At 40.0% G+C, this 26,048-nt stretch overlaps 3 protein-coding genes and 1 long non-coding RNA gene across 4 annotated transcripts; 1 reads left to right on the top strand and 3 right to left on the bottom strand.

Moving 5' to 3' along the window:
* Positions 1 to 6,019: 6,019 nt before the first annotated feature.
* Positions 6,020 to 8,148, bottom strand: LOC127900426 (uncharacterized). The gene is made up of 3 exons (XM_052435467.1): positions 7,591 to 8,148; positions 7,332 to 7,505; positions 6,020 to 7,168 (listed from the first exon to the last, which is right to left on the bottom strand). The coding sequence occupies exons 1-3, from the start codon at positions 7,922 to 7,924 to the stop codon at positions 6,690 to 6,692; spliced, it is 987 nt and encodes a 328-aa protein (XP_052291427.1). The 5' UTR covers positions 7,925 to 8,148; the 3' UTR covers positions 6,020 to 6,689.
* Positions 8,132 to 8,440, bottom strand: LOC127900257 (uncharacterized). Its single transcript, XM_052434861.1, has one exon. The coding sequence runs from the start codon at positions 8,438 to 8,440 to the stop codon at positions 8,132 to 8,134; it is 309 nt and encodes a 102-aa protein (XP_052290821.1).
* Positions 8,441 to 18,472: 10,032 nt separating this feature from the next.
* On the top strand, positions 18,473 to 20,072 carry LOC127900428 (uncharacterized). Its single transcript, XR_008052534.1, has 2 exons — positions 18,473 to 19,510; positions 19,648 to 20,072. It is a non-coding gene; the product is annotated as an uncharacterized LOC127900428 (long non-coding RNA).
* A 1,359-nt stretch (positions 20,073 to 21,431) lies between these two features.
* On the bottom strand, positions 21,432 to 24,451 carry LOC127900427 (pre-rRNA-processing protein ESF2-like). The gene is given in 7 exon segments (XM_052435468.1): positions 21,432 to 21,791; positions 22,200 to 22,330; positions 22,420 to 22,509; positions 22,896 to 22,963; positions 23,180 to 23,258; positions 23,340 to 23,758; positions 24,112 to 24,451. Coding segments are annotated over 6 exon segments (834 nt in total). The 5' UTR covers position 23,758; positions 24,112 to 24,451; the 3' UTR covers positions 21,432 to 21,743.
* Positions 24,452 to 26,048: the final 1,597 nt, after the last annotated feature.

The following is a 26,048-nucleotide window of genomic DNA, read 5'->3' as shown; positions in this document are numbered from 1 at the left end:
TTCGCTCTTTGAAGGCGGGTAGCATATCTTCCTTACACCAATTGTTATCTGAATTTACTAAAGAGTTTTCCTATGCTTCCACTCAAGATAGGGTAGCCTCCAAACTTGCCTTTATCAAGCAAGGGGAAGCCGAGCCTTTGGCGGAGTATGTAAGTCGTTTCCACCAAGAGGTGCTGCGGACCGGAGCATTTGGAAACCAATACACATTGACCCATTTTGAGAAAAATTTACGGTTGGGCAAGTTATGGCGTTCTTTTCAAAAGAAGCGTCCACTTTCATATGGGGAAACCCGTTCTCGGGCGTTGCAACAAGTGGAGATGGACGAAAAATGCCAATTGAAGCGCCAAGAAGATAAGGCCGATGTTACAAAGAACAAGGAGAAGCCCAAGAGGGTGGAGGCCCCAATACCGCGGGTGCCCCGAGCACGGAGCCCTCCACGGGCTGCCTTGCGGGGACGAGGGTATAACCCTCAGGGTGCCTCAAGGGTACCCCAACCTCCAAGATCGCCACCACCGGATCAGCGAGAGCCACCGCCGAGGCCTCGGTATGAATCTTACCACCCACTGAATCGATCCCCAGAGCAGATCTTCTACCATATTCGGGATAGTGGCCTCCTCCGCCCTCCTAAGCCAATGAAGAAGTACCCCAACATGAAGCGTAACCTGAAGTATTGCGAGTTCCATGAGGACTTTGGTCACAGCACAGCCAAGTGCTTCACCTTGCGAGAAGAAATTGAATCTTTGATTCTCAGCGGGTACCTCAAAGAATTTGTTGCTGGCATGAGAGAAGCTCGGAAATCTGCGGAACATGATAAAGGCAAGCGGGTAGCTGATGGCAGTCTCGAACGAGAGGTACCCCCTGGACACAAGAAAGGCGTGTATGTCCGAATGATCATGGGCGGACCGACTTTAGCGGGCCAATCTAGGAGGGCTATCAAAGGCTATGGTAGATCGTTGTCGATAACCACCAATATGGGCAGAGAAGTTAACCTTAATGAATGGGGTACACCGAAGGTACCCCACCATCCCCCGCCTATCCTTTTTACAGAAAAAGATGCGGAGGGCATCTCGTACCCCCACGACGATGCCTTCGTAATTACGTTGAAGGTTGCCACTGGTAAGGTAGCAAGAACTCTCGTAGATACCGGTAGCTCCGTTGACATTATTTTCAAAAGCGCCTTGGATCAACTATTGATTGAGTCGCCAAAGATCACCCCATATGCTACGCCTCTTATTGGGTTCGCCGGAGATATGGTTATACCAAAAGGCATCATTACGCTGCCCGTTACACTTGGTAAGGTACCTCACCGTGTTGTTCATATGATTGATTTTCTTATTGTAGATCACCCGGGTGCCTACAATATTATATTGGGTAGGCCGTTCTTAGTAGCAACTAAAGCGGTGGTATCCATGCACTACCTCACCATGAAAGTCCCGGCCGCCCAAGAAGTTATCACCATTAAAGGGGACCAGCAATCGGCTCGTGGATGTTATTCCGTGGCCTCCAAAGTCACTTACCAAATAGCTTCAGATCCGCCAATGAAGGGGTACCCTAGTGGCAGCCAGCCCACACCTTCCCCCTCAAAGCGAGCACTTGCTAGACAGCGGAGAACAGTACTGAAAAAATCTCCTCAAGTAGCCCACCCACGAGAAAAGTTGGAGTTTTCACCAAGGGGGATGGAAGCAGTTACGGGGGATAGCTCGAGGGTACCCCACGGGGACCAGGAGGAGCCCAGATGTGAAGTTGAGGCACCTTTGGATCCCCGAATATTGAAAGATGAAATGCGGGGTACCCCAGTTGAAGATCTTATTTCAGTCTCGATTTGCGCCACCGACCCAACAAAGACAGTGAAAGTAGGCTCCAACCTCTCGGAGGAACAAAGGGAGAAACTCATCACCTTCCTATGTGAGCACCTCGATGTATTTGCTTGGACCCACTTGGATATGCCGGGTATCCCACATTCTCTCTCATGTCACAAACTCAATGTCAGCCCGCATAATAAACCGGTCAAACAGAAGCGTCGCGCCTTCAATCAAGAGAGGTACGATGCAATTGAACAAGAGGTAGACCGCCTATTAGCAGCACGGTTTATTCGAGAAGCAGTGTACCCCGATTGGGTGTCCAACGTTGTTCTTGTCAAGAAATCAAACGGAAAGTGGCGCATGTGCGTGGACTTCACCGACTTGAATAAGTCCTGCCCCAAGGATAGCTTCCCGCTTCCTCGGGTGGACCAGCTGGTTGATGCAACAGCGGGGCATGAAATGCTTAGTTTTATGGACGCCTTCTCCGGGTACAACCAAATCCCGATGTACGAACCCGATCAAGAGAAAACAGCCTTCATCACCAACCGGGGGTTATACTGTTATAAGGTTATGCCGTTTGGTTTGAAGAATGCCGGGGCTACCTACCAGCGACTAGTGAACAAAATTTTCAAAGAACAAATCGGGCGCACCATGGAGGTGTACATAGACGACATGATCACCAAATCGGTGCATGCGGGGGAACACCTGGGGCACCTCAGAGATACCTTTACCGTTTTGAGAAAACATCAGATGCGGCTAAACCCTGAAAAATGTGCATTCGGGGTAACCTCGGGAAAGTTTCTCGGGTTCATGGTACAACAACGGGGGATTGAAGCCAACCCCGATAAAATTCGCACAGTTCTTGACATGAAATCGCCAAGCACCATCAAGGAGGTTCAAAGTTTGGCAGGCCGGGTAGCTGCTCTGAGCCGTTTTATCTCCAAGGCTACCGACCGGTGTAAGCCCTTTTTCAAAGCTTTGAAGACCGGTAAAAAGCTCCAATGGACACCCGATTGCGAAGAGGCTTTCCAAGAACTGAAGGGGTACCTCGTGAATGCTCCACTACTTGCCAAACCTGAGCCGGGAGAGGTGCTGCTGCTATATCTCGCCGTATCCGAGCATGCCACCAGCTCTGTGTTACTCCGAGAGGATGATAATGGGGTACAACGACCTATTTACTACACTAGTAAGGCTATGGTTGATGCCGAAAAAAGGTACCCCACCTCTGAAAAGATCATTTTGGCATTGGTTGTCTCCGCACGGAAGCTCAGACCATATTTTCAGGCTCACACCATTGCAGTCGTCACCAACCTTCCCCTCCGGCAAATCCTTCAGAAGTTAGACATGTCCGGAAGGCTTCTCCGATGGTCCCTCGAATTAAGCGAGTTCGACATCATCTTCAAGCTTCGTTCGGCGATTAAAGCTCAGGCCATTGCTGATTTCATTGCGGAATTCGCCAATGACTCAAGTGGTGAATGTGATCTGAGATATCTGTTAGATACCCTACCCACCGATGAAGAGGAGCAGGTCTGGGAAATATATGTAGATGGTTCCTCTAACTCACGCGGAAGTGGCGCAGGAGTTATTATCATCGACCCGAACAAGGTGAAAATATGCTACGCCCTGCAATTCGGATTCAAGGCTTCAAACAACGAAGCCGAGTATGAGGCAATCATAGCGGGGTTGAGGATGTCAAAGGCTTTGAGAGCAAAAAGGGTACACGTCAAGAGTGACTCACAGTTGGTGGTAAGCCAGATTACCGCACAATATCAGGCGAAAGAGGAAAACATGAAGGGGTACCTCGAAAAAACCAGAGAATTGATGTCCCAATTTTGCGAAGTTAAAGTGGAAAGGGTACCCCGACTGGAGAACAGCGAAGCCGATACCCTAGCAAAAATGGCGTCCCTTGGTGTAGCTCAGTCAGCTGGCCCCATCACAACAGAACACATACCCGCCCCCAGCATTGATCTCCTAGAGCCGTTGGAAGTAGGATCACTGTCCAACGAGGTACTTTGGATGGAGCCTATCATAAGGCACCTCAAGGACGGAGACCTCCCCTCAGATAAAAGTGAAGCGAGAAGACTAAAGTATAAAGCTGCCCAGTATTGCCTGATCCAGGATACCCTATATAGAAGAGGGTTCACTCTTCCTTACCTTAGATGCTTGGGAAGCGACGAGGCCAAGTATGTCATGAGGGAGATACATGAGGGGATTTGTGGCAATCACTATGGAGCACAATCACTGGCGCAAAAAGCTCTCCGTCAGGGGTACTACTGGCCAACCATGCGGGAGGATGCCAAGAATATGGTACGAAGCTGTGACAAATGCCAGAGGTTCGCTAGGGTACCCCATCTACCCCCAGAGAAGCTAACAGTTATATCTTCCCCTTGGCCCTTCGCTATGTGGGGAGTGGACCTCATTGGCCCGTTGCCTACCGGAAAGGGGCAAGCAAAACATGCAATCGTGGCAGTAGATTATTTTACAAAATGGGCGGAAGCGGAGCCACTAACAAGCATCACAGAAAGGAAAACCACCGAATTCATTTGGAAGAACCTCATTTGCAGATTTGGAATCCCCTATGCAATTGTCAGTGATAACGGCAAGCAATTCGATAATGAAAAATTCCGAAGATTTTGTTCGGAGTTGGGGATAGCCAACCGATTTGCTACACCTGCCCACCCCCAATCTAATGGGCAAGTCGAAGCCGTTAACAAGATTATCAAAGGTATCCTGAAGAAGAAGCTAGAGGAAAGAAAGGGAGCATGGGTAGACGAGCTACCTGGCGTACTGTGGGCATACCGGACTACTCAAAACACCTCCACCAGGGAGACCCCGTTTTCCCTCGCATTCGGTGTTGACGCAGTGATTCCAGCAGAAATCGGGGTACCCTCTCACAGGGTTGAATACTTCGATGAGGCCGAGAACACCTCCTTGGTTGCTTCAAACCTTGATTTGGTGGCTGAAAAAAGGGCTAGAGCATAACTGAGGACAGCCATATATCAGCATCGCATTTCGGGTCTATATGAAAAAAGGGTACGCCCTCGATCCTTCAAGAAAGGAGACTTAGTCTTGAGAAAGGTAACTCAGAACACTAGGGTACCCTACGAAGGTGCTTTCGGGGCAAATTGGGAAAGACCTTACCGCATCGACAAACCCGTTGGGACAGGTGCATACAGGCTACTCCACATGGATGGCACAATTGTGAGGCACCCCTGGAACGCTGCAATGGTACGGAAATATTACTAAAGGACAGTGTCTCAACCTTTAGTCTTTTGCTGTTATTTGCTTTCTTTAATGTTTTTGTGTGGTAGGCCAAATAGGGTACCCCAAATGTCCTATGTTGGTCAGTTACAACTTTAGAGTTTCTTTAATTTTCAAATGAAAAGAATAGGAGGTCTTGCGGTCTCTCATTCTCCTCAGGGTAACAAAGCTAAGTCATGTATTGATCAACGCTTTCGTTATCTATAAATGCATTTTCTTTCTCAACAAATATGATGTGAGTTCTTTCTTTATTTTTCGCCACTTCGATCTTAGAATGCAGATTACATTCATTTATCGCCGTTAATATACCCTCGCATCTGGTTATATGCAATTCTCGCCATACGCTTGTCAGTTATGACTAACCTATCACAGGACCAGCCAAGGTACTTGATATGCCTAGATCGTGACGATCTGTGTAAAGCCAAGATAGGCAATGGAGTGAACAGCCCAGGGGTAGCCTTTCTGCGGAAGCATGACAAAGCTACCTAGACAAAGAGAGGGAGGGTCAAAGAGGACCCGAGGGTGAAGAAAAACCGGCATACCCTAGCGGCACGAAGTTCGGCTTAGGTATGAGAACACCCACACCTCCATCCTCGTACTTTTGCAAAGTATGGGGTAAGCTATTCAAAAATTCGGAGAGCACTTCGAAAGAATAAGAAATTGATTGGTTGGACCAATTGCGCACTTTCAATTTTTGATCGAGATGTCGCGACGATGTTTTGATTACCTATTTGTGGAAAATCCGCCATGGTTGCCGAGGAGGGCATGCACCAAATTCGCCGCTCAGTGTAAACCAGCAGGCGCCTGATGTTGAATACTTGTTAAGGTACCAGGGGTACCCCATTTTAAAAAAAATGATGAAATGAGAGGTACCCTAGGAATTTGTAAGATAACAGTTTAGCCAAGCATTCATTTGCAGAATAATGCAAAGTACAAGAGGACTAGATGGCATGGTATCATAACAAAAGAGAAGTCTCAATAAAACAAAATATCCCGAGAAACCAAAAAGAAATAAACAAGGTCCAAATAGCAAAATGTGGATAGATCCGATAAACAAGAGCACAGTGAGAAGGCTACACCGAGGGGGGAACGCGATCCCCAACATCTGTCTCTAGAGGGCGATCGGCAGAAGACTCCGAGGTACCCGGAATATGAGCCGCCGAAATAGGGGCATCCGAGGCGGGCAACGACTGAGGCTGATGGGGTACCCCAGGTGACCCAGAAGGGGTACCCGACCGTGCCTGGGAAGACTTCTTCCGCTCCGCAATTGTCTTCAGAATGGCAGCCTTGTTGACAAATTTCTGCACGCGGGGTACCTCCAACGTCGGATCCACACTCCACACCTCTGTCATGATGAGTGAGAATGCATCCTCCGCCATCGTCTTTTGCCGAGATAGCAGATCCCCGTTGGTGGCCCTCAACTCCTCACAATCCTTCTCCACCCTAGCTTTCTCTCCCGATAGGCCAGCAATGCGTTCTTGCAGAGTTTTAACTTCTCGAGCGAGCTGATCCTCACGAGATTGACGGCTTTGAAGCTCACTCCTTAACTTGTCGACCTCTGACTGTGCGGCAACAAGGGAGTCGAGATCCGGAAGGCAGTGGCTAAGGAGAAAGGATGCTTGCGGGTCATGCAAGACATGTTAAATATATGTGTATGGCGAAAAGATCAAATAAGTAAAAAGAAAATGATGAAGAGTACACCCGGGGTACCCCAAGAAAGCCTACCTCTTGGGTAGCCCTAAGTGCTTGACCATAACGCTGGCTCAAGCTCATCTTGTCAACCTCTTCAGCAACCTCGGAGGTAACATTTTCAGCAGAGTAGTAAAAGTGGCGAGCCAAGTGCGAAACCTCCTTGTTAGAAGCCGGGTCTAAGTCACCCTCACGTAACTCATCGGGGAAAGTAGAAACCAGCCCGAATTTTCTCTTCTTCGAGCGAGGGGTACCCTTTGACCCGCTGTGGGAGGTACCCTGAGATTTTCCCTTTGGACCGGGAGCTCGAGGAGGTCGGGAGCCTTTCGGGGGTACCGCCGAATCCTGAGATCCGGAAGCACCGCCCACTACCGCTTGGAAGAAGGCGTCGAAAGCATCACCCGTCGATTCCATGACTGCACCCAATGCACAAAAGTTATGTTAGCTGGACAAGTACTAACTACTGCAAAAGTAAAAATAAGAAATGGAAAGCGGAGAAGCGAAACGAAGAATGCAATAATAATGGGGTACCCCAGTCCCATAAGTAATAATAGGATCCCCCCGACACCCAAATCATACATGAGTCACCCCCAGGAGCAGGTGTAGGACTTCGGTCAATCAGCCCCGCTCTCCATAATCGGCTCTCCTCCAGCACATCACTACCCCTCTGTGCACCTCGAAGCCTGTCCATAAATTTCTTCACCTCTCTCCCCACCTCCTGAACTGGGCATGATCCTTTAGCCCATGTCACACCTGCGAAAGCATAAAGAACTCAAGGTTAGTGAGACATTCAGGCGAAAGATTCCGATGAAAAACCATAAGTAAGGGAGATACTTACAGTCTACATTGAAGGAATGAGGAACCTCCACGGGGTCGCCCTTCTCACCTAGAGTCTCTGTCCCCCACCTACCCTCAGCGACAAACCATCCCTTTCGGTAACCCTTCTTTAAGGCGGGGTTCCCCTCAACGATGTGGCCATGATCACCCCAGGGGGAGAAGTAAGCAATGCCGGGACCCTTAGGCTTCTTGAATTGGTAAAGGCCCCTCAACTCCCGAACAGAAATGTCGCGCTTCACGACCTCCAACCATAACACATGTAAGCCCGTCAGTGTCCTCCACCCTGGAAGGGACAGCTGCCCAGGAGCTACCCCCAAATAACTAAACATTTTCATAAAGAATGGTTGGAGGGGCAGGCGGAGTCCTAGATCGAAGAGGTCGATATGGAGAGTAATCCCATCAGACTTTGGACACTCGGGTCGCTCATTCACATGGGGTACCCTAAGCTGGACAGACGGAGGAATATTGTATTTGGCTCTAATTTGCTCCAACTCCCCCAAAGTAGCCCTCCTAATGCCTAGGGAAAAAGGGTTGCTAGATTTTTAAGGTGTGGCAGGGGGAGATTTAGGCGGTTGGTCAGAGGAACGAGCTGGAACTTTAGGCTTGGTTGGCTTACCCTTCTTTCGAGGATGGGGGGTAGGCCGTCTACTAGGAAAGCGTGGGCTGACACGAGGGGTACTCCTAGGAGGAGGGGGCTCAGAACGAGAATTGCGACTCCTAGAGGAACTAGGGGGGGACCGATCCCCCTCGCTGATGGAGATGTGGGAAGGGGAACCTGCAGGAGGGTTGTCAACCCTACTAGCCCCAACTTTACGTCGCTTCATCGGGGGTCTCGTGTGCTTTTTGCCCATCTACTTTTCCCCAACAACACACCCACAAGTTCCCCAACAGCACATCCACAAGCCCCCAACAGCACATCCACAAGTTCCCCAACAATACACCCAACAACACACCCACAAGTTCCCCAACAGCACATCCACAAGCTCCCAACAGCACATCCACAAGTTCCCCAACAATACACCCAACAATACACCCAACGATACACCCAACAACATATCCACAAGCCCCCAACAACACATCCAACAAGCCACATGTTTTCCAAACAGCAATATATCCATACCAAGCACCATCCACCACACATCAACCACCAAATGCAAACACCAACCAACAAAACAAAAAAAAAACAACAAAAACCAAAAACAAAATTTTCTCAGAGTATGCAAAATAGCGCCACTGTGAATGCGCCAAAAGAGGAGAAGCGAGGAGGGATACCTGTGATTCACCAATTCAACAGATCGGGATTGATAATCGCGGCGAAATGAAGCTGCAGGCAACCAAAAATAGTGGGTAAAAATATGCAAGTATAAAAATAAAAATAAGCTTAAATATATATAATTATTTATAAATAAGTAAATAAAATGAAGAACGAAGAAGCTGCAGTAACCGGAGTCGGCTGTAATGGCTGCAACCACCGAGAACCAACGCCGACCGCCGCAGCTGCAGCCACCAAGAAGAACCGACGCCGGAAAAATGCAAAGGAGGACGTCGGCCAAAAAAAAAAAAAAAAGCGGGAAAAGGAAAAGACAAAGAGAAGATTTTTAGTTTGAAGTACACAAAGTTTAGTTAAGGGAAGAAGCTAAGCAAGGTACCCTCCGGTCCAGCCGCATCGCCACGTGTCACTCATACAATGAGTTTCTTTTGCCTCCAATACTTCTCGCCAAAAAGAAACTAGGGGGATGTTGTTTGAGGGAAAGATAGGAAAGGTAATAGAGCGTCACGTGTCAGCCAATGGAATGATATCATCACAATCGGAGGTACCCTACATAATCCGAGGTGCCCGACATGACTTGAGGTACCCCGTATAAATAGAGGTACCCTGCACAATTAGAGGTATCCCACACAAATAGAGGTACCCCATACAAATAGAGGTACCCCATACAAATAGAGGTACCCCATACAGATAGGGGTACCCTGCGTAATAGGGGGTACCCCATGTAATTCGAGGTACCCGGCAAAGCGGATGCAAGAGAATCCACCGAAAATATCCGCCATGAGAAACGTCTCCGCCTCCTAAAAGATATCATTTGATTTTGTCAGAATTAGGAATCAAAAGCGACGTGCTAAAAGGAGAGACAGCCGTCTGCTACCTCTGCCAAAAGTGAAGGACACTGTCCCAAGGACAGTGGTCCCTAGCCGCCTACCCGACAGCTACTGCAGAGGTACCCTGGACCACTCTCCAGCGCGCGCCACGTTTCCAAAAGATGAGATACGCCGCGAACATGCACATAACGGCCCCAAGAATCATAAAAGCGGTAAAAGGACGTTAGCCAAAAAGGGTACGCCACGTGGCAGCTAAGGTACTCCATATATAAAGGCGCCTAGGTTTCATTCTCCATCATGCTCTCATTCGCCCAAAAACACTCACACTCCAAAAAAGAGGTTTTCTTCAACCTTAAACCCTAATTTACAGAGGGCTAGCTAGCTCTCTTTGCAATAAAAGCTTGAGTTTGCTAACTTGAGCGTCGGAGTGTGAACGTCGGGGTACCCCCGGCTTCACCTCTAACCTCTATTTCATTGTTTTGCAGGCGTGAAGCTCATTTTGAAGGATACCTCTCTTGTTTCTGATCTTCCACCATTGTTACCACTCTCTCTCCCTTTCTCACCTCCCCAAAATCTTAGATACACCGCCCAACACACAATAAACCAGTGAGGTACCCCATCTCCCCTCAAAATAACAAATTTATTGTTCTAGATTGGTTTGGCTTTTCTTACCCCAAAACCAGTTGAAAACAGTTAGCATGAGTATTGCAAGACGCGATGAAGCCTAAATTGGTGCCGGAACTTGAAGATGAGGTATACATAGAGTAATAATTTGTTAATTGTTGTCTAAACTATATATGATTTAGTCTAAGGGAAATTATCATTTGTATACCCTTAGTTTACCCCATTTTCAAAAAGACTACAACACTTTGAGAATGTATCAATCGTCCACTCAAAGTTGACAAAATGTATCAACTGACCACCAAACCGTTAGTTGCCGTTTAAATATGATGATGTTAGAAGGGTAATTTGGTCTTTTCATATGATACAAGTGATAATTTTCAAGGGTAAAATCGTCAATTCACTGTAATTCCGTTAACTTTCAAACAAAAACTAACGGTTTGGTGGTCAGCTGATACATTTTGTCAACTAAGGGTGGACGATTGATACACCCTCAAAGTGTTGTAGTATTTTTTATAACAGATCAAATATAGGGTATACAAATGATAATTTCCCTTTAGTCTAATCTTTCTTCTTTCTTTGTCTTAAATAAATATGTAGTCTTCCGCGCAACAAGTGAAGAAATGTCAACAACCGTAAGATTTTAATCCACTGTCTTGAAGCCCTCCTCGGCCATACAGAAATCGAAAGTTGGGCTGGTACCAATTTTTGCTAAAAAAGATGAGTTTAGTTTTCTGTGTATTGTTTATTAATATATGTGATGTATTTTTGCACTTGAAAATAGTTACACTCATTGGATGCTATACTCCATAGTGTCATGGATGCTACATATTCAGTAGTTTGGAGTTTCTTATCATTTGTAGTGACCCATGGGGAAAGAGTTCCTCAGCAACCTAACGGTTTTGATTGTGGAGTTTACGTCATCAAATTTATGGATACTCTTGGAATTATTACCAACAAATCGTATGTGGTATGCTCTCTTATTCGCCTTATGTGGTTTCTTGGTTGATTTTACTACTGTTATTGGGCCATTGACATGATGAAAGTGCATGATTATTTATGCAGTATGACTCACAGAATGTTCGAGCGTAACTGTCGTTACAACTTATAGACTCTCCGTTCAACGAACAACGCGATCAATTATTGGCATTGGCTAATGCACATTACAGTAACACTACAACTTACATAAATGAATCGAAGCTGGCATCAACAGTGAAGCCTCGTAATGTGTCCACCAGAAAAGGTCATAAGAATAGTTGCACAAAACGTCATTTCAGGCGGAAGGGCTGAGATTGTTGTGAATATGGATTATGATAATTTTTTGCTGACTTCATTCAAAACTATAAACTTTTGCTAAATTTATCTTGTAACTGGAGTTGACATATGAGTCATGTAAATTATTTTGATGATTCGAAGCCGTAGAGGAATTTATGGGGCAATTATGATTTTTTTCTTCGTCAACCGGTTGTCTTAATTAATGCTTGTTCAAAGGAGGATACTTGTTGTAAATGTTGCTATTATCACTAAGTACGCAAAATATATTATTACATTGTCATTGTTCACTTCTTACATGATAATATAACTCAATGATTTCCAAAAAGTTCGTTTTGTCCCCTCGATTAAGATCCAAAAAGTGCATCATTAGCGGTTATCCCCCATCCTCCAAGTATGTGTACCGTCCTCAACTATGCATAATGTAAATCCGAGTTAGTAAAACAACCTTAGAAAGTTAGTCAAGCAAATTCATATATCATGGGAAATCATTTACAAGTTATTATGAGGCCACTAATTATAGTATGTGCTTGCATCGGTTTCATAGTTTATATCAAATGTGTTACTATTGTCATAATGGCCGTCAATTCCTTCTGAGATTTCATGCCTCCAAGGACAAGTTGCCTCGAACATAAATGTTGGGGAACTTGGTGAGCCCGATTCCATCGAAACAATCGGTGTTAACACATTATAAGAGTAAGCCCTTAGCTGATCGTCAGTCGAAACACAACCAATACCGCCAACGTTGTAATGAAGGTCATTGGGCTACATGTCCTTTGGCGGATATAGCGGGCAAGTTCGTTTAGTATGGCCAGGTTGAAAACACTTACTGCATTTGCGATTTTTAGCTTCATCGTATTTAACGGTTTTAAAGCAACATTTACTGTTAACCGTAACCAGGTCTTTCAACTTCATACCTGCTGGAAGTACACAATTCTTTGCTTGTTTAGTTGATTCATCATCGGCAACCATCTGTTCAAAGCGAAGCGTCAGCCGTTGAATCTCGTCTAACGCTATCATAAAACTTTGTTCATTCTTTGCGGCGAAAATACAAAGACAAAGATTAGTACATGATGCTGAAAGTGAGCCAAACTTTGTTGTTTTTAACGCTTCCTTATCGAGGTGTGACATTACAGCAGTCTTTTTCATTACTTTACTCACCTTCGCTGATTTGGTCTAATGACCAAGAATTAATGCTGGTGGTATGCGAACTAGTTGCTCGAACTTCATAACATGAAATATATGCATACATGGAATACCTGTTGATTCTACCATCTTACATGAACAAGTAATTGGAACTTCTTTATTATAAAATACCACTGTCCATTTTTGTTCCGGATGCTGAAATTTCGTTAAAGTATAGATATTTGAATTAGTTGTCTTTGTACACTCGAGCATAACCAACGTGGCTTCTCCGAGGATCTCCGTCCGAACCTACTTCAATACATTCCTTGTATATATTTCGGACGCATGTTTTTCAATGCTTTGCAAATGTGTTGTAAGAACATGGGTTGTGTGGTTTGTGTCATACTCATCTTGGACTTCTTTGTGCCTTATGCAATACATTGCACGGTGAATTTGTCTAATGAAACCATATAGTTTTAGCTTCTGCTCAACAAAGAGACGCAAGTAAAAATTCAAGCTCTCACACCTTTGTGTAGTCCGCATTCTGGCAAAAAAAGTTCCTTTCAAATAAGCCTCTACCCATTTTCTATGTTTTGCATACATTTTTTCCACACAAGTATTTTGTTCTAGTCCCAGATCATAGACAACAAAGAACCAATCTCTAAATTGTTTATAGTCGTACCGAGCAACAGTGTCGGTCCAGAACAAGTTTCGCAGTCAATTTTCCTCATCAAGTGTATACTCGAAGTACACTCCAGCATCATAATCAACCCTTGTAGATAAGTACATAATGACAGCCTCTGTGTTGATGTCAATAATTTGCGCACGGTGATCTACGTCTATTCTATTCCGCATGTCCTTACCCATATACCCAACATGATGGAACCCTCCTACTTGATTAGACTTTTAATTCATGAACTGGCACACTTTCACCCCCAACTTGTCGCAATGCCTTTGCGTGAGCCAAATCAGCTTCGTTAACATGCTGTGCGAACAAAGAAATTGTGTCTCGTGCGATTCAACCAAGCAATGAGTGTGCTCAAAAATGAGTTTAGGTACCACGTACTTCCCTTTCAACTTCTCGTAGCTCACGCAAAGTTCCGCCTTGCACCCGTTACGAGTAATGCCCTTTGGTTCCTTAACTCTGTCAGTTTTCTCCATCTATTTTTTTAACATGTATCCTTACCCTGACTAAACCCATCGCCGACTTACTACTTCACCACTTTTGCCGTCACGACGGAGTTCATTTTTTCTCATAGAGAATCCCACTGACTTAGCATAATTCTTATACCATGCGTGGGCATTATTGATAGTATCAAAACATGATCCGACACCCACTTTTATTAGTTCACTTTTTTTAGGCAAACTGTAGGTCGTATGATCAAATGATACTGTACTAGATATGTCCTCAAAATATTCATTACTTTCGCCAGTTTGTAGTGGTAATGACGTACCTGCACTTGCACAAATTTCCGTCCCATTATCATTTGATGGGTTATCTTAGTCTCCACTTGTTGCCTGTTCCGATGACTTGTTATTATTGAGGTCTAACACCCATGCAAAAATGCTTTCCACGTCTGAAGATGTTGTCATGGTCTCTGGTTATCTTGTCTCAATATTCTAGCATTTCAAGACCATCAAAAGGACCTAGTTGAGGACTTAAAAGAGTATTGCGTAGGTTATGTTTATTTGACATTCAATGTCTTCATTAAATAATGGGTTTGGTTGGTGCTTGGGTTGGTGGATACATTCTTTAAACGGCTAGTCTATTACCTACAACAGGCTAGCCGGTTTCGCATTTGTGCTCTCTGGACATTAAACGGCTAGCCTCTTAAACTCATGCGACCAGCCTTTTTTGCTTGTAAACCCCTTTCACTTGCTACTTCACCAATTTTTCAATCTTCGGTAAATGTTTGCTGAAATTGAACCCATATATCCCTTTTAAATATCATTATCTTCCATTTAATCAGTATATTCCTCTTCAAATCGCTAAAAAATCATAATGTCAAGTTCAAGGCCACGTAGATCGAAAGACAAAAAGAAAGAGGCGATTCCACTACCCAAATGGACACGAAAGGATGGAGGCCTTATAGAACAACCTGATTTTGAATCAAAACACTTCCCGGACAAGCGTTTGGCCACCCGTTTTCGCTAAAGATTCATGACCCGTAAGGTACTTGATACATTCTATATTCTGCTTGATTGGCTTCGTAGTCTTAGTATTGGCAATGGAAATTTGTTGCAATTGTTGGAGAAAGTTGGTTGGATTAATGCCCTTACGATTTATGAGAATGTGTATCCCGACTTGGTGAAAATATTTTACTCAAATATGGATACTTCTGCGGAGAAAGAGAATCGAGTAATCACCAACGTTGGAGGAGTTTTGATTAAATTTGATGATACAGAGTTGAATTCTATCCTACGAACCTTCGAATATGGGTTAGAAATATATTCTACTAGGAAAGTTCCTACGATTGATAACTTTGTTCATGTTGATGCCGTTAGAAACATTTGTAGGTGCATTAATCTTTCTTATGAGGTCTGTACAATCTATTTCCATGCTCAATGTCTATGCCTCAAATCCGGTATTTTATATTGTATAATTCAGAATATTGTCCTTCCTAGGTCGGGGCACTTAGATGATGTTACCCACATGGATGTTGTTTTTATTGATTCTATCCTCAGGCATCGTCTGGTTAGCCTCGGATACACTATTATACGCACCATGCTTTCCATACCTAACTTAATCAGTCGTGCTCTTCCATATGGAAATTTCATCACGCATATCCTTAAATACTTTAGAGTACCCATAAACGAACCGTCTTATAAACCATGTAGGAGTATAGGAGATAAGGTCGTGTATGCCTTAAGATTTGAGAGGCGTAATGGAGCATGGGTGAAGTATATTGAAGCTAAGTACACAATGTTTCCTCCGAGTGATGATCATCCTTTGAATTCTGTGGTTCCTGCTGATCAGCTGCCTGATTTTTCACTTCATTTCCGGGTCAACGTAGACGTGAAGACCCTCCTTCTTGTGAACCTGATCATAATGCTTCTGCATCTGATGTACCACCTACATACACACATGACTCCGGCAAAGTTACTCTTCAACAACTTATGGACGAGGTGAAGACACTTTCTGTACAGCAGACCAGCTTCCAGCAACACGTTTTGGAAGAGCACCAGCATGTCTCACAACAGCATCAGTAACTCCTCCACGGACAGCGCCTCATGTTTGAGCACTTTGGCATTCCTTATCTGTTTCCACCTCCACCACCATCATCCCCGCCGCCTCAGTAGTTTTCATTTCTTTTTGCCATTATATGTTCAGAAGTTTGTTTTACATGTTCGGAAGTTTATTTTACAAGTTCGGATGGTTGTTTTATAAGTTCGGAAGTTTATTTTGTATGTTCGGATGGTTGTTTTATAAGTTCAGAAGTTTATTTTGTTTGTTCGGATGGTTGTTTTATAAGTTCATAAGTTTGTTTTACATGTTTGGAAGTTTGTTTTACAAATTCATAAGTTTATTTTATATGTTCAAAAGTTTGTTTTGTATGTTCGAATGGTTGTTTTATAAGTTCAAAAGTTATGCCAACAGCAGCAGCAACTGATGTCCCTAAAACTGGCAGCTTACTCCAGCAGCTGCATCTTGCTGCAAATGGAATAAACTGCAGCTACTGGAATGCTTTGCAGCAGCTGCACATGCTGCCTGCTTTTGTCAGCAATAGCAGCATCTTCGGCTGAGGTTATTTCTTTAAAACTGAGTCCTCGTTCACTTCTGACAAACATTATTTGAAACCTGTTTGCATGCTATTTAATTGGTTCATCATGACCTAAAACACAATATTTGTTAATCAAAGTTGGATTTTGGTTTCCATGGCAGGTGGTGAAACTTCTCGAGAGAAGTAAGGGAAACTAAAGGAACATTAAATCATTAACTTTAAACATGAGATCATTAATTTGCACCATGAAAATCATGCAATTTTTTACCAATAAACATGAAAACATAACCATTAACTTGATACATAGACCACTAAACATGAAACTAAAGGAACATGAAACTAAGGCCAATAGACATGAAACATGTCATCATTAACTTGAAGTTTATGGCAATAAACATGAAACATTAGATCATTAACTTGCAACCATGAAAATAATTAAATTAATAAACTTGAAACTGAGGACAATAAACACGAAACATGAGATCATTAACTTGCAACCTTGCAAATTATTTAATTAATGGACCAATAATCATGAAATCATGACCATTAACTTGATACCTAAACCATTAACTTGAAACGAATGAACTTGAAACCAATGAACTTGAAACTTAGGGCAATAAACGTAAAACTTGAGATCATTAACATGCAACCATAAAAATGATTAAATTAATAAACTTGAAACTTAGAGCAATGAACATGAAACTTCTGATCATTAACTTGTAACCTTTAAAATTATTTAATTAATGAACCAATAAATATGAAATCATGACCATTAACTTGATATCGAAACCAATAAACTTGAAACCAGTGAACTTAAAACTTAAGGCAATAAATGTGAAATATGAAATCATTAACTTGCAACCATGAAAATAATTAAATTAATAAACTTGAAACTTAGGGCAATAAACACGAAACGTGAGATCATTAACTTGCAACCTCGCAAATTATTTAATTAGTGGATCAATAAACATGAAATCATGACCATTAACTTGATACCTAAACCATTAAACTTGAAACCAATGAACTTGAAACCTGAGGCAATAAACGTGAAACATGAATAAACGTGAAATATGAGATCATTAACTTGCAACCATGAAAATGATTAAATTAATAAACTTGAAACTTATGGCAATGAACATGAAACTTCTGATCATTAACTTGCAACCTTCAAAATTATTTAATTAATGGACCAATAAACATGAAATCATGACCATTAACTTGATACCGAAACCAATAAACTTGAAACTAGTGAACTTAAAACTTAAGGTAATAAACGTGAAATATGAGATCATTAACTTGCAACCATAAAAATGATTAAATTAATAAACTTGAAACTTATGGTAATGAACATGAAACTTCTGATCATTAACTTACAACCTTCAAAATTATTTAATTAATTGACCAATAAATATGAAATTATGACCATTAACTTGATACCAAAACCAATAAACTTGAAACCAGTGAACTTGAAACTTAAGGCAATAAACGTGAAATATGAGATCATTAACTTGCAACCATGAAAATAATTAAATTAATAAACTTGAAACTTAGGGCAATAAACATGAAACGTGAGATCATTAACTTGCAACCTCGCAAATTATTTAATTAGTGGATCAATAAACATGAAATCATGACTATTAGCTTGATACCTAAACCATTAAACTTGAAACCAATGAACTTTAAACCTAGGGCAATAAACGTGAAACATGAGATCATTAACTTGCAACCATGAAAATGATTAAATTAATAAACTTGAAACTTATGGCAATGAACATGAAACTTCTAATCATTAACTTGCAACCTTCAAAATTATTTAATTAATGGACCAATAAACATGAAATCATGACCATTAAAGTGATACCTAAATCAATAAACTTGAAACCAGTGATCTTAAAACTTAAGGTAATAAACCTGAAATATGAGATTATTAACTTGCAACCATGAAAATGATTAAATTAATAAACTGGAAACTTAGGGTAATGAACATGAAACATCTGATCATTAACTTGCAACCTAAAAAATTATGTAATTAATGGACCAATAAACATAAAATCATAACTATTAACTGGATACCTAAACCATTGAATTTGAAACTTAAGGCAATAAACGTGAAACATGAGATCATTAACTTGCAACCATGAAAATCATTTAATTAATTGACCAATAAACGTAAAACCATAACCATTAACTTGATACCCGAACCATTAAACGTGAAACGGAGGGCAATAAACATGAAACATGTTATCATTAACTTGCAACCATGAAAATCATTAAATTAATGGACCAATAAACATGAAATCATGATTATTAAGTTAATACATTGACCATTAAGCTTGAAACTGAAGGAAATTAAAACTTAGAACAATAAACATGAAACATGAGATTATTACTCGCAACCATGAAAATAATGAAATTAATGAACCAATAAATATGAAATGAATACCATTAACTTAATACCTATACCATTAAACTTGAAACTCCTTTTTTATTATTATAAAAATAATTTTTTTTGTTATGTCCTTTAATATTAAAATAATAATTATTATTTTATTTTTATAATTAAATATTATTATATTTATTATCATTTAATTTATTTAAGGGGCAACCGGTTGCAAAATCCGGTTGCTCCCAGTTATTTTTTTTTTTTTTTGTTTGTTTTTGGTGTTTGGCTGCCAAGTGCTCTGCTTATTTCCTGTTTTTTTATTGCTTGCATGTATCACATACATGCATGTTCTGTAGCCATGCCCACTATAAAAAGGAGAGCCTCTGCTTCAACCCTAGACCATTTCTTTCTTCATATTCAATTCCCGCCGCCATCATTTTAATTATCAATCACAACTATAAAAAGGAGAGTCCTGCTTCAACCCTAGAACATTTCTTTCTTCATCTTCAATTCCATAACCATAAGGATAGCTTGGTGCAGACCGCAGATAAAGATGAGAGAGAGAGAGAGGAGAGAAATTTCCTCTCTCTTTCTCTCTACCCACCGACTCTCTCGTCGCTTCGTCTTTTTTTTTCTCTCTTCTTTATCTGTGGGTGGCATTTTTCTTCGATAAATGGCCCCCTCATCACTCTGTTAAGGTAAAATTATTATAATTCCTTTTCTATTTTTGATGTATCTAGAGATCCTGGTTAAGTTAATATTTTGTTTGGTTTAATTAATATTTTAAGGTAATAATTATGGATATATTCTGATGTCTGTTTCTTTGGTTCAACAGATCCGCGGCAAGGAAGGGATTCCACCAAGCCAGCAGAGGTTCCTCTTTACTGGCAAACAACTTGACGATGGTCGCACGCTTGCAGACTACAATATCAAGTAGTGAACCTTTCATTTGGTCCTCCGTCTCAAGGGTGGCATGCAGATTTTTGTGAAAACCCTAACCGGCAAAACATAAACTTGGAGATCGATAGCTCTGACACAATCGACAATGTCAAGGCTAAGATCCAGGACAAAGGAGCGGATTCCGCCGGACCAGCAGAGTCATTTTTTTTTTTTTGAAGAGCTTTGAAGTTTCATTTGGCTTAACCGAGGTTTGACCTTGAGAATGAATCTGTATCTGGACGGTATAAGAATGTATAAGATTGTATCTGGACGGTTTCAGTGAAATTATAATAATACCCTTCATTATGTGATTATGGTTCACCTTCCTCGCAACAGTTGTACCATACCTTAGTTATTGTATTTTTGTGATTGGGTAAAACTAAAGATTTCAAACCCTAAATTAAAAATTTAAAAGTGTTTTATAATTACAGTAAACACATTCAAAAAGTAGTTAATTAACATTCATAATTTTAGAGGTCTGAAACTATTTTAAAAGTATTTTATTTCCAAGAACATCTAACCCGTCCAGAAAATTCCAGATTTGAAGACAGAATTTCAAAAATTCATATCTTTTATTTTACATGCTCAAGAATCGCGATTCCAGTTTTTAAAGATAGAGGAAAGATCGAAATTTCATTATAAAATCCTCACATGGCATATAATGTGCATGAATTCACCCAAACTGTTGCATGTTTCAACTTCTGCAATTCTGGAAAACAGTTTTGAGATCTGCAGAAGCCGCATGGTATGATTTTTAATAATTTAACCATAATGAATAAAAATTACGAAATTAAACATGCAATCATACGAGACATAGATCTGTTGATACAAAAATCGCCATAATTTTTAAATATGTGTAACCTTATGGAAAAATTTTCAGAAGTGAGAACCGCTGCTGAAAATCTCAATTTTAGAGAACCAGTAACCCAACTTTGAAAAATCATAACAACTTGCATACTCAAGAGGATTTCAACACAAAACTTATCAGTGGAAAGCTTAGGATGTCTAGTTTCATGATTTGTAAAATGTATTCATGCGATTCTAAATAAAGAAAACAATTTGAAGCAAAGAATTACAGACTGTTCATATCATCACAGCATTACAAACACATATATATTACCCAAATCATACTACAAGTAATTAAAGGTAAACAATTAATAAAAATAAATCATATAAGTCAAAGAAATACTTAATCCCTAAGGGCAAACACCACGCAAAGAAGTTATAAAACTTTATTTTCCTTCTCCAAAGACTTACGTTTCTTTCTTTCTTTCTTTTTTTTCGAGGGTTTGTAGCGGTGTGGGAACTAAAAGACAGCTTTTTCTTTAAAAAATGGCTTCCTCTTAAATACTTTTGGCAGTAATAAATATTTTTAAAAAATAGAAAGTAAGAAAACATGAGTTTTAAGAAAATTCTTTTTTCTAATAAAAGCTAATAACCTACGTAGGTGCCCCTAATTTTTTATAAATTCATTTGCAGATTCACAAATAAAACTGGAAGTTATGAGGTTCAAAGTTAGCAAGATCCAAGGATTCCGAGGGAGTTCATATAAATCTCTACACTGTCCTCCAAACTATATTATTCTTCAACTTGAACAAGGTAGAAACACTCAAGAAGCAAGATAAACACCAGCTAAGTATAAAAAGAAGAGTATAAGGTGAAGATGCCAAAGAAAAGAGATCTAAAACATGTAGGCATAAAACAATAAATGCAACAAAATACAGAGAAAAAGATGGAGAATTAACATCAAACAATTTTTCACCAATTTTGCACATGGACATATTAATCAGTGTTATCATTTTACAAGATTATCACTTGTCTACAATATATACATCTATACAGACTTGCTCAAAGAATGACCACATGAAGATGCCGTGAATATCACTTGTTAGCAAGAAGTCCATCATCATCCCCAAGCAGGCAAGACTTCACCAGGTATAGTCATTGGTAGATTTGCATCAATGCTAGAGTACTCCTCAGTTATTATAAACTTTAAATTTCTGTGATAAGACACACAAAATTGAATATTCCTCCACACACCTACAATCAAGGACCTAAAATTTGTCATTTGCTTTTTACTATCTTTATTTTCCTTCTCCAAGTTACAAACTTGGTGTGCAAAGATATTCACACTCATAGAGGACTAGTTATAACTCCATCCTTCGTAAACAACTTCGCAGTAAAGAATAGGGCAATTCAGCTAATGGTAGTTTTGAAATGGTCAGCCTCATTTGCTTTCATAGAAATAAAGATAATCCACTAGGATAAATGTTCTTTGAAGATGTCCATGCTACTCATTATAAATTAGTGCTAAGCAAGAATACCAGCTAAAGACTTAAATGCATCCAATGCTTAAACAACAAAAGCTATGACTCAAACTGTATCAATTTGATAGAAATATAACAAACAAGGAACCTGGATTGTGGAAGAAGTATAATTGTTGCTCACCTTCTTTAATCGTTCTTCTATAGAACTCAATGCACGGGACTTTTCAACTTTAGAAAGATAGAAATCTCGCTCCCTCTTTGCAGCAGAAAGTTCTAAGGCTAGCCTCTGCTCTCGAACAGCATTCTTGTACGCTGCAGTGAGAAAATTTCAACTTGGACATGTGATTAAGACTGCTGAACATCTGAAGGACATAAAAGAAAAACACTTCACATGCTCTTACCTATTTCTGCAGTAAGATCGTCCCATTTGAATTTGCTTAAATACTTGATATTCCAAAGATTGTAATAAAATGAGGACCTTTTCTTTCCACCTAAACATCAATAGCAAGTAAATGTACTGAAGAAGAACTTAACCATTTGACTTAGTCACAAACGAAAGAATACAAGAAATAATGTGGGAAATACACAAGCCCAAATTAATGAATCCTCAAAAAAATTAAAGTATGAAACAAGACATGGAGCTTAACTGGGTAAATGGGAAAGGAACAAAATGCAGAGAAGCAGGAAAACATAGTGGGAAAAATAAAAACTTAAAAAACAAATAAATTTTTCAGCTTCTCAAAAAAAAAAAAAAGGCACTAATTTCTGATTTATTTTTAAAAAAACAAGCAAAAAATCAACACCTATCAGATTTCGTGTTATTTTGGAATCATAAAAGTTGAAACTGCAAGAATAATTCCAGCTAATGTATCCATACCAATTTGTTCACCATTTAGCATATTAGCAACCCTCTTTGCAACACCTTTCTTGGTGAACTCAACCCACCTACACCATATAAAAAGGACAGTCATACAAATATGAGCAGGTAACAATAACTTAATGCATCTTTATAAAGCCTACGCAAAAACTAAAGAAATAATTCAACGACAAATTCTGGCTACTGGAGGGAAATAAAAGACCATTAAACTCTATAAATTCTTTGACATCAAGCTGCAGTAGTTGCACACATTGGTTAAAGCAAATTAATCCAATAACACATACCCTTCTGAAAATCCTTGATCTTGAAACCCACCATCTCGCTTACGATTTTCTCATTTACGAAGTACTCTGGATTAAGGATCTGTAACATGAAATAGATCACCTTCAGTTAATTAGCCACATGACTCAACTCATGATACCAGAATTGAAATAACAACAAGACCTTCAGGGGCAAGATAAATTCGTTGTATTTCTCCATACTGAGAGAGGATCTGACGCAGCTTCACAGGATCCATATGGGCAGGAATCCGACTCAAGTAGCAAATCCCACACCGATCAGCTTTAGCAGCTTCCTCTAATAAGCGCTGCTTCTTTTTACTTTTTACTATGCTTTGACTTCTTCTTTTTTTTAAATTTAATTCCTCCTGCTTCCCTTCCTCCATTAAATTCAGCTCTTTTTCTTTCCCAATCACGTCAGCTTCCCCTATTTCCGCAACATTAGATTTTAGATTATTTTCTACTCGACTTGCTTCGTCTTCTTCATCGGTCTTCCCAGTGATCTCAACCAAAAAATTTTCCTTTTTCTTCCTCTGTTTCCTCTCACTCCTATCACATGATTTTGGATTGCCCTCCTCACCCATTCTGTTTATTGAATTAATAGACTTACTGAGACTTTAAAGCATACAAAGATACATGTAATTATATTACTAATCGAAAAAAAAAATTATTAATCTACTCACAGTTTGTTTTAGGATTAAGGATTTAAAGAAAGCAACAGAGGAGAAAAGGCACAACAAGAATGAATCTTACAAAATTGAAGATTTGAGAAATAAATAAAACTCTATAAACGAACACATTCACAGAAGTTATTTTACTTTCTAATATCTGCCACTAGTGCATATATAGGAAGCTAAGAATTAAGCGACAGCAGAAACAGGGTTCCCTTTTTCTTAAAATTATTTCAATCATGTTAAAAATGTGGCAACGATGAATACTTCTTTTATGACAGCCGTGAATCAACGGCGGTGCGAACAAAAAGCAGACAGCAGCAGTGATGAGTGGAGACGAGCCACGCGAGCGAGGCGAGCGAGCAGCAGGAACACGAACTGGCTCGCACAGCGACTGGCAATGGTGGTTTCGTTTTTTTAAACCTTTTTTTTCTTTTTGGATTTGTAATTTTTACCAAGTTGCACCAGCGATTCACTCCCCAGTTGTATAGATTTTTTTTTTTTTTTTAAATATGTTTATTGAGTAAATTTCTCTTTGTTGGAGTAGATTTTTGGTCTGTACTCCCTTGCACATCCATTGGTCTAACAAATTTCTTTTTCTATAATATCAATACCGTAGTGTAATAATCACAAAAATTAAATCGAAATTTTCTGGAAGATATTCATTATAAGATTAAGAATATCAACTAAATTCAATTTGTACATCCATAAGAAAGGCTAGACAAGACAACCATTAAGTAGGTGACTTTCATTTTTTCTCTGCTAAATTTGTTGAGAAAATCTTCTTTATGTTTATAGAAGATAATACAACCAGTCAATAATGATATTGCAATTTCATTTAATATAACTACCAATTTACCTGACAAATTATCAATATAATTGATTAATAATTATTTCATTTTATTTTGTTAGTTAATTTTGAACTAGTGAAAAGCTAGTCGCACTTATTTTGTGGTATCATACGTAAGTCATGGGGCATGATATGAGAACACGTTTCATGTTTGCTATATTTTGTAGATTAGTAATCCTAAACTAATTAAGCTGTATTTAAAGTCTAATGTTATTCAATACAGAGTGTCTTGATTGAGTAATTACTTAACAACTTGATAATTGTATTTAGGAGTTTATTAATTTTTTTAAATAATCAATATTTTATTTCAAAAGTTTAGATTTCCTTCAATTAACCACATTTATCATCTTTATTTTTTTCTGCTTGATTTGGCGTCTCGTCACAAATATTTGTGTTGAAATCGCATATGAAATTATTGTGCTCGACTTAGTAAATTAATAAGGGTTTAACTTCCACTAAAAAAGTTTAGATTTCCCTCAATTAACCACATTCATCATCTTTATTTTTTCTACTTCATTTGGCATCTCGTCACAAATATTTGTGTTGAAATCACATATGAAATTATTGGGCCCAACTTAGTAAATTAATAAGGGTTTAACTTCTACTAAAAAAGTCAACACATGGGTCAAGGGCACATACAAAGTGTGAAAAGATAAGAAAAAGATGAAAGAGATAAATCTTGAATCAACTTGAAAGCATATATATATATATATATATAAAAGATTCCGTTACGTTATATTAATCGTAATGTACAACCACTTTTTATAATAGGATCCGTTATTATTACTGTGTGTGGCGTACGTTACGATTAACGTAACGTAGCACCGACCATATATATATATATATGACTAGTGACTAGAGCGTAGTGAGGAGCGACCACGCCTTGAGTAGTTCTACTGTAGTTGTCCCTTCCCTGTAATTAATTAATTGAGGCTGAAAGTGAAGAGCCGTCAAGCTCATGATTCGTCCACCTATCTGTATTGACACCTACAATGCGTAACATTTAATAACTTTGCATGTGTCGCGTGAGTGCGTGCATGATAAAGCTTTATTATTAATTTTGACAGTCATTAATGGATTAGTTGAGAAATCACGTCCCCCTTGCATACTGATTACGAGATGTCTATGCTTTCGCCGCTCAAGTTAGCCGCCTCAGACATTTCCCCATTACATACTGTACATTCTGGTTGACAAAGAAACAGCCCTTTTCACTAAAAGAAAAGATAAAATGTCATTGAAATGATTCTCAATCCAATGAAACATGATCATTCTTTAAATGATGGCTGTGTAAATATATCTCTTCAGATATGTAGATTTGAATTCATACTCTCGTTAGATCCTAAGTTGCAATTTA

The sequence above is a fragment of the Citrus sinensis genome, chromosome 2 (genome assembly GCF_022201045.2).
Source record: "Citrus sinensis cultivar Valencia sweet orange chromosome 2, DVS_A1.0, whole genome shotgun sequence".
NCBI lineage: Eukaryota > Viridiplantae > Streptophyta > Magnoliopsida > Sapindales > Rutaceae > Citrus > Citrus sinensis.
This window is presented reverse-complemented; position numbering and strand designations above follow the sequence as displayed.

Coding starts and splice junctions, on each gene's coding strand:
- LOC127900426 (XM_052435467.1), bottom strand. CDS start 7,924: ATGAAAATGTTTAGTTATTTGGGGGTAGCTCCTGGGCAGCTGTCCCTT. Junction 7,506..7,590: donor TCATTCCTTCAATGTAGACT/GTAAGTATCTCC, acceptor ATGCTTTCGCAG/GTGTGACATGGGCTAAAGGA. Junction 7,169..7,331: donor TGCTCCTGGGGGTGACTCAT/GTATGATTTGGG, acceptor CATTGGGTGCAG/TCATGGAATCGACGGGTGAT.
- LOC127900257 (XM_052434861.1), bottom strand. CDS start 8,440: ATGGGCAAAAAGCACACGAGACCCCCGATGAAGCGACGTAAAGTTGGG.